At 37.5% G+C, this 8,965-nt stretch overlaps 1 protein-coding gene across 1 annotated transcript; it reads left to right on the forward strand.

Moving 5' to 3' along the window:
- Window positions 1-438: 438 nt before the first annotated feature.
- OPN5 (opsin 5) lies at window positions 439-5,189 on the forward strand. The gene is made up of 3 exons (XM_010149210.1): window positions 439-810; window positions 3,558-3,802; window positions 5,093-5,189. The coding sequence occupies exons 1-3, from the start codon at window positions 439-441 to the stop codon at window positions 5,154-5,156; spliced, it is 681 nt and encodes a 226-aa protein (XP_010147512.1). The 3' UTR covers window positions 5,157-5,189.
- Window positions 5,190-8,965: the final 3,776 nt, after the last annotated feature.

Here is an 8,965-nt window from a genome sequence, read left to right on the forward strand (position 1 = left end):
TGAGATTTCATACTGAAAAATGGAAGACTGAATTAAACACTTAGTCCTTCATGTGAGTCAAACCTCCATCTCATCTGACCAAACACTGTGAATATGCCTTGACAGACCAGAAAGCAGTTTTCAAAATTCTCAGACCAAATTCTCAGACAAAATTCCCATGATTTTTGCTGAGCTAGCTGATTGGATTGCTTTTGTAAGGGCTCTTCGAGGTTGTAATCATCACAGCCTAAAGCAGAGATCTTGAAATGATGTCAGGAGCCCTCTTCATGAGGGTGTATTTTTCTTCATGAGGTACAACGTGGGCTGGGGTGGCTAGGTCAGGGATTGCTATGAGTATCTGGAAGGAGATGAGATAAACCCTACAGCAGTTATTGTCAAACAGCCAAGGAAACTCTTACTGCGTGTACAGAATGACCTGTTCAGTTGTGTCAAATACATATGGATCTGAGGTTGTTACTCTTGACTTATCTTCCAGGTACCTGGCTTAAGAGACATCATGCATTTATCTGTCTGGCAATAATCTGGGCCTATGCTACGTTTTGGGCTACAGTTCCTTTTGCTGGTGTGGGAAACTATGCTCCTGAGCCGTTTGGGACGTCCTGCACTCTGGACTGGTGGTTGGCACAGGCTTCGGTGGCTGGACAGGCTTTTATTCTGAGTATTCTTTTCTTTTGCCTCCTGTTTCCAACTGCGGTGATTGTGTTTTCATATGTGAAAATCATTTTAAAAGTCAAATCATCCACCAAAGAGGTTGCTCACTATGATACCAGGATTCAGAACAGCCACATACTGGAAATGAAGCTGACCAAGGTAGGTAAGAAGATTTAATTCAGTTTGCTTTGTCAGGTTGTGAAAACAGGCTTGGAGAACTTCAACCATATGCGCTCCTGTTTTGAGTAATAGTAGGGTGCTCTGAAGGGGGTTCTTTTAGTTTTCTCCTCTGTCACTGTCAAGATGGAAAGACAGGAGTTAAAATGTAATTTTGTGATTAGGTCCCTGAGACTCTGATTCAGTCAGAAGCTCTGCCACAGCCTTCCTGTGTGACCTTACCCAAGTCACATCATCACCCTGTGGCCCTGTTCCCCATCCTAAAACTCCCTTTGTTTTCAGAAGCAGTTGTGAAGAACTATTTTAAGCCATTCGAGGTACCCAGGAATTATAACAGAAAAACTGATAAAAAGCAGATTATTGTAGTATGTAAATAAAACTTATGGACAGCTTACATTCCTCTGTTAATGAAGATATAAACCAAAGTCACTCCCGTGACATTACTATTGTTTTTATGCAAATAATTTGTCATTTATGTTCAGCCATGAGCTGCTGATAAAAATGCACTCAAGTGATAAAATTCATTTTCCATCTCAGACCATATCCTATTTTCCCTTTCTGATTGAATCTATTTTTTATTTGGCAATGGTGACAGCCATGATCCTTGCTGATACCGATTACTGTGCCAGGAAATCTCACAAAATAAAAGCTTGTACTGAGCAAAACCAGATTCCTTAGCTGTAAAAGATTCACCAGCCTCTGTAAGCCATGCCAAGAAGGAGACAAGCAGCATCCTTCGCTTGGCTGATTGAATTTTATTACAATTTTGGGGTGTTGAGCTGAAAGTTATACAGTGCACAGCAATAATGACACTATGTCTAAACATATCGGAGAATCTCAGCTAGCTTACCTGTATGGCCAGTGCTGCCAATGCAGCTGGTAAAACTGTCCTTGCCTTTAAAAAGAGTTGCTTCAGTACAGTACTGTTTTGTCGTTATTCGGGACCTTTCCTTTGTAGAACAATGAAAATTATTGATTTGAGGCTGCAGATTTATTTTTTGCCATATTGGAGGGATCATGTAAAACTTTAATGTGATCTGAGTTGAAACACAGTAGTTGTCCCTTCTGTCTCAGATCTACAGTGGAGAACATAATGTTGGGCTATATATAAATGCAGAAAATGAGTCTCCATCATAACCCATTTAACTTCACAGCACAATTTATAACAAACAGGCTGTGTTTGAGATCTTTGGCTCGCACACGCTGTTTCTTCAGTGTCAGAGAACAGAAAAATCATAATAGAAACAAGTTTCCCTGAAAATAATATTACCGTCAAGATGTGGAAACAAAGCTTCCCAGTAAGTTATGCAATATTCTAAAACATGTGCTTTCTGATGATTTGTTTTTGTTCTAATCCTGCTAATTGCCTTATTTCAAATGAGGGCACATGTACTACTATCAATTTAGATGCAGAATAATAGTCTGTCAATGGCAGCAGTATAACAGCATATGTTCTTCAGTAGATACTATTGCATGATGCAATTTGTAGCTATACCAGGATATATTAAATTCCTAATAGTTTCAATTCCAGCTTTATGAGATACATACGGTCACTTTTTATCTGCTGGAGTGGATATACCCCGAGGCTTGACAGCTCATGCCTTATTGAATGACTTTATTCTCGCTTTTCCCATATTCCTCTTGAAATATGGTTGGCATTTTTCTCGTGGAAGATAGGCCATAGACCCCCCCCCGGGTGCAGGCAGAAGGCAGATGTAGTTTATCAAAACTCTTCTCCTTCTTTCTGTTACCAGTGACCATCCTCTTGGCAGGTTATTGGTCCCACTGGGTTTTGACGCCTTCTCTGTGGGACATCAACACAGCCTACAAGAGAGGAAGAAACCCTGCACTAGAGCAGGGTGTTGTATTCTCTTTTCTTCTTTTCCTAATTTCCTTTGGTTTTGCCTCAGTGCCTGGCACTAAGTGATACAGAAGAAGGAGCTATAGTAGTTATAGACAAGAATATGCCCTCCTAAACAAACACCTACAGATACACTTAGGGTCCCCTACTCACACACATCATCAGGACCTGCTTCAGTCTGGGGAAATTTCTTCAAAGACTTGGATTTTATGAACTTCGAATTCTGAAATCTTCTGCTTAGTTTTGTTTTGTTTTCCCAATGCATGCTTGTTTCACTCTGGAATGGAAAAGAGACTGGGTTTCTTTTTGACAATCTGAGGAATACTTGATTAGAAGAGGCTGTAGAAGTGAGGGGTTCCTCAAATAAGCAAGAAAAAAACCCCAAACAACGAAGAAAAAACCCTACAGGAAGTGTTTCCAGTTTGGCCTGAATTTATTCCAAAGGTCTTGCTAGGGTTTTCAAAGACTTTCACAGTTCTGTGTTATATATTGTTGTAGAAAACAGAGTCTATATGTTATATAATTTAATTTTGTTTTCAAAGAACCATTATTTGATGATAAATATTTGATGATAAAACTAACTCCGTTAGTTTCCTCATGTTTAGCCTGACCTTATAGCATTTTTAAAGGTCTGTGATAACAGACTCATTAGCTGCTCTGTCAGGTGAAAAAAACCCAGGAGGTAGATAAAGAGAAGAGAAATGCATGACAGCTTTTGTTCATACTGTAAATTTATCTGAAGTGAGCTATCATTTTCCTTTTCCATTCTGTTGCCTGTTCCCTTGCAGTCTGCCTAGCTCTGTGCTCTGCTGTCTGTGTCTGACTCTGCCTAATTAACTTTCCCTCTTTTCACTTTTCCTCTCACAAGGTGGCAATGTTGATCTGTGCAGGGTTCCTCCTTGCCTGGATCCCTTACGCTGTGGTCTCTGTGTGGTCAGCCTTTGGACAGCCGGATTCAGTTCCCATTCAGTTTTCAGTGGTACCAACTTTGCTTGCGAAGTCAGCAGCCATGTACAACCCAATCATCTACCAGGTCATTGACTGTAAGTTTGCCTGTTGTCGGTCAGGTGGATTGAAGACACTGCAGAAGAAGAGCACTTTGAAGAAATCACGGTAACTTCTTCTTTTGGAAGTAGGATATCTTTATGTACACGATGTTCCAAAAATGTACCAAAATAAGATCTACAAAGAGTCACAGCTCTTACTTCTTGGTTTTCACCATGACCTATTCAGGGTCTTTCTTGCCAAGGAAAGTTGTAAAGTGATTATAGATGTAAAAGGAGAAGCAAGGAGATGGTTCTTACTTTCAGATACAGCTGAAAGTCACTCCATTGATATAGTTGGAAAAAATCCCATTGGTTTTAGTGGGTTTTGGATCAGTCCTGCCCTCCAGTACCTTTTCTTTCATGTCATCAGATGGGTTATCTCCAGAAGGTGTTGTTGACCTCCATTGCCAGTGAAGCAAATGGGAGAGAATTGTGTCAATTTATTACATAATTAACTTGTTAATACTATGCCTGTCAGGCACAGAATTACCAGGGAGAGATAACAGTTGCTTAATCACCCTGTAGGTACCACTCACACAAAAACCCCTCAACCCAAAGCAAACAAATCAAAGTGTAATAAGGTCTCATATAGAAGCCTATCTATATACAACTTTCTGGCAAAATCCAGGCTGACCACCGGTGGAGTTCCTGGGAATACTAATTGTACACTTGCAGGAAAAATGCCTCTAGTTTTATCTTATGCCAGACAAGTACCTTACTTATGTGATTGAACAACAATGAGATAATGGTGGATGGTAATCTGACAGTGCAGACTGCTATAAATGTCACAAATGCCTTATCACATATAAGTGACTGTAATTCCATAGAATTCCAGTAGAGTAATTTGCTTCAAAAGCCTAGAACATACATGCCTCGGTATATACTTATTAGAGGCATGAAGTCCCATTTCAGCATTCATATTATTCCTTTCTCAATTCCAGCATTTTTTATGTATTGACCAGAGAGTGAGTCTTGACTTCCCACAGTTTCCTTTAGCAGGTTATTCTATAACCTTTCACTCAGATTTATGTTATCTGCAGAACAGAGTTCATATATGTTGTAACTGTTTGAGGTGCTGAATTTATAGTTTACCAAAGACCCTTCTACAGTTTTAGGCAAATGGGGGACAAATCTGAATCTTCAGTGAATCTTTGTCTACAGGATTTGTGTTTAACCTCCATGTTACCCCTCTGAAAGAAGAAGGAGGTTTCACCCAGTCCCTCATGCTGAATGCAAGTTGACTTTCCTAGGACTGTGCAGTGAACAAAACGATTGGTAAAAATTATTCCCAGAATTAGGAACTTAATTATCAGCTTGGTAGGAATGAAATGATTGTTGTGCTTTCTCCTTCCCATAGGATGTACACCATATCTGCACACAGAGACTCAAGAGTGATGAACGAAACCCAGCTGGAAGTATGAAGCCTCATTTCACATACAGCAAATGAAAACCTGATGACAAAACAACCGTACTGTCTCAAGTTCCTCTTTCTGTAAATAAATTAAAACATGATGACAGTTTTAATTTACTCCCTAGTTCTACATAAAATGTATTTCTTCCCATCCTGATGAAAATGGGGTGATTAGAGCTGGGCAAATATTTTAAGTACTTGGAAGAAGAAACAGCAGATTCACTTGTATAGAAATATTTTATTCACTTCACAGCTCCTTTTTCTTTTTTTTTTTTTTTTTTAATCACTAACAGAAATTATAAGTTGGATGATATTTTCCCCCATGGAAAGGGAAGTATTCACAAAGGCCAATTTTAGATTGCTAAAGCTTATCTCCCCAGATTCCTACTGCAGTCACTGGAGAAGTGGAGCATGAGAGACAGGATTCCTTAGAGGACAAATCAGCATCAGAGCTTCATTTATCAGGGCTCTGAATCACACATTGGAGAAATATTAGCCCACTGATTAGCCCTTACGAATATCTCTCTAACTCATGTGGCTACAAGCTATCTTGTCAGCCCCATACAAGCCAAACTGAGCAAACCAATAGTTTGCATGTATTTTTAGCATTCTATGGCCAAAAATACAACAAAATGAGATGGGAATAAGCAAAAAGGTTTGACTACTTGAATGATGACTGACTTTTTTCCACCTTTTATTGTATTTCTGACAATTCTTTATGAGTTGACTGTATAATATAAAAGGACAAATCCTTCCTCAGTCTTAAGCATGAGACCAGACTCAAAACTAGTGAATTCATGAGGAAGGTTAGAGCACAGGTAACAGATAAGCGTTTCTTAAGTGCAGTTGTATCCAATTTTTAACCACTAAGCCCAGGAAAGATGAGGATTAGGAACGATTTAAGAGAACAACAGTCCTACTAAAACAAAGCTTGTAAATTCGTAATACACCCAATAGAAAAACAATGATACTTAAAAAGATCTGCAGAGTAAGGCAGCCAAAATAATTGCATTGGATCTGAGCCATAATTATTCCCATTTTCTTATTTTTCTTTCTTTCTTTTTTTTTTTTTTTTATTTAATTTAAGGCAGAGGCATCACTACAGACCAAAAATTAACAGTCCAGTATAAGCAGATTTTTAATGCTTAAAATAATGATTTTGATGTTTGTCTGTAATTTCATTGGGAAGAATATAATACTAAAAAAAAAGAAGTTAATTGCTAATCAAAGAGTCTCCCACACAGTTTTGTGTTGATTAGTTGTTAAAAAAAAAACCCAAAAACAACCCAAACTGTTATAAGGGTTAAAGTTTCCTTCTGAATTGTTTCTTCAGGGAAAGAAAGCACTTATGAAAGAATTTCAATTGTTTTTCTGTTTAACTTTTAATGGTGCTTTTTATCATACTGTTATTTTACAATTATGTTTAACATGTATTTCCTGCCATACTGCACTGAACTTCTTTTGTGGCTGAACAGTAGTGATGTTAATCTTGTTTTATACAGCAATATCATCAAGTTTTAAAGTACTCCGGTGTTTGTTGGCATATCCCAGCATTCTGCAGTACAAACAGTTCCTATTTTCTCAAGTGATATTCAGACAATGTAGCAGTTGAATTTTGTTGAATTTTCTAAGCTGAGTAGAAGAAAGTATTGTTGCCTCCCCTGCACTATTTTACCAAAAGAAGTTTGAATAAATACTAGCAGAACTCACAGAGGTGCAAGGAGTTGCCATGTTACCCATACAATGTTTTGTGTTAATTTTTCCCAAGAAGTTGACTTCTTTTTCTTCTACAGACCTTCAGTATAAGGTGAGTTTATTTCTTGACAAAGGTTGCAAGTTGCACCCAAGAACTGACCCAGGGTAGGAGGGAACCTTTACAATATTTCCAGATTTGGTTATGAAGCCATTAACAATCTTCATTTTTCTACATCTTTTATTTGTTTCTTCATGAAGGAAAATCTTGGTAGGTCTATAGAGATTTATTGTAACTAAGGTCTGATGTAAGACAGACATGCTGTGGCCCTATAAATGCAGATAAGTTGGAGCAGAGCTGCTGGTAAAACTGGAGGAGTTACCCACTAGTCTGGCCAGATTTCAGGGCAGATCAATTCACAGTGGGTGCATGAACCCTTCCTGTAGTTTCAACTGGGGAAGCTTTTCTCTTTACTTTTAAAAATTATGTACACTCTTCTAAATTGCTTCTGGGTTCATCCCAGAAATGGATACATACTTGTGGTAAGACTGAATTTTATAATCTTAAAGGTTGTAAAATATTTTTGGATTTCAATATAGGGACATTATTAGATACGTGTGCTATCTAAATAGGTCAGAGGTTTAGTGAACTCTAAATATGAACTTCTGGAATCATGATAAACATGTTTAATATGATTTTTTTAAAAAGATATTTATTTTTTATTCAGTGCTATAATTATATTCTTTTGAAGAAACAGTTTTACTGCTACTGATTAGTATCTTGCTCTGTAAGAAATTCTATGACTGCAATCTGAGCAGGAGTTAGAGACATGTTTATACTGAGCATGTGTAAAGATGTAAACATGTAAAGATGTTTTCCTGAATCAAGCAAGACATAAACAGTCAAGCAGGCAGTACTGTAATTTAAATGCACAATCTCAACCTAAGACCTCATGGTTCTCATCCAATTCAGTGGTAAAAGAGAACCAGAGCGTCTTCTTTGTCTACCTGTATAAAGCAGATCATGTAATTAGTTCATACTCTGTTTGCGATCACAGTAGTAGCAGAATGAGGCTTTATTATGGATTCAAATTTTCAGTGTCAGCTTTGGGTTGAATTGAAGTCTGTAGCCTGATGATTCAAAAGACAATAATTTGGCATTGATGCTCAGGACAGACTTCTTTCCTCTCCATATATTGAGTCTGATAATTGATGATTATATAAAACTGAGATATGTAACCTTGGTCGAAGGTCATCAAAAGGCAGTGAATCTCTCACTTTCTGTTCAAGAAATCTTTTAAATGTTTTGCAAGATTCAAACTTATGTTGCTTTGTGACCTAAGCTTAGTCAAAGCTCCCACAAAGTAAAAGCTACTCAGTGTAATGAATAAGGAATATGACTCCGAAGGATGATTACTTTATTGCACTTTCAATATTTCAGCCTCCTTGTTATATTAAGAAAGTTCCTCATTTTATGTATTAACATTAGACTAAATGTTTTCCAATGAAAATTCTGCCATCAAGAATAATAGCCATAAATGAGAATCTTTTGTTATATATCCTATGAGCACATTCAGATTGAGCTGCCAAGAAGAAAATATTATCTAAATTCACTGTCAGTGTCTTGGAGGAAATAATTGACACAGGTTAAGGCTCCTTTTAGATAATGAGCTGACACAGACAGTAAGATTGCCCCAGTGAGATTAAGCCACTACTCGGTATTTCAAGGTTGCAGACAGTGAAATTATGCAAAACATGTGGATATGGAGACTTTTAATTGGGTCATTTTCAGTCATAGGTGAAGAATGCCTATAAAACTTCTTCTGCAGTCATTGAAATCTGTTGACAATGTAGAATTATGAAGATTTACAAAGCTTGAAGAGAAACCTGAAATAGCAGAATTAAGCAAACTTTTATGGCAGAATTTGAAAAAAGTACTGAAATTCAAAGTTATAGTTGTGAGCTTTTGGGAGACAGTAGTCTTCCAAAGGAAGTGTCTGTTCATGCAGATTAATGAAGCTGTAGCAGAATTTATTTCTAGACCTGTAATAATAATAAAAAAACCCTAGCCCAACAAATGGTTTGTTAAAACAAGAGGTAATGGGTGTAAATTGAAAGTGGGGAGGT

Source organism: Eurypyga helias, unplaced genomic scaffold (assembly GCF_000690775.1).
Source record: "Eurypyga helias isolate BGI_N326 unplaced genomic scaffold, ASM69077v1 scaffold13890, whole genome shotgun sequence".
Classification (NCBI taxonomy): Eukaryota; Metazoa; Chordata; class Aves; order Eurypygiformes; family Eurypygidae; genus Eurypyga; species Eurypyga helias.

Coding starts and splice junctions, on each gene's coding strand:
- OPN5 (XM_010149210.1), top strand. CDS start 439: ATGGATCTGAGGTTGTTACTCTTGACTTATCTTCCAGGTACCTGGCTT. Junction 811..3,557: donor TGGAAATGAAGCTGACCAAG/GTAGGTAAGAAG, acceptor TCCTCTCACAAG/GTGGCAATGTTGATCTGTGC. Junction 3,803..5,092: donor AGCACTTTGAAGAAATCACG/GTAACTTCTTCT, acceptor TCCTTCCCATAG/GATGTACACCATATCTGCAC.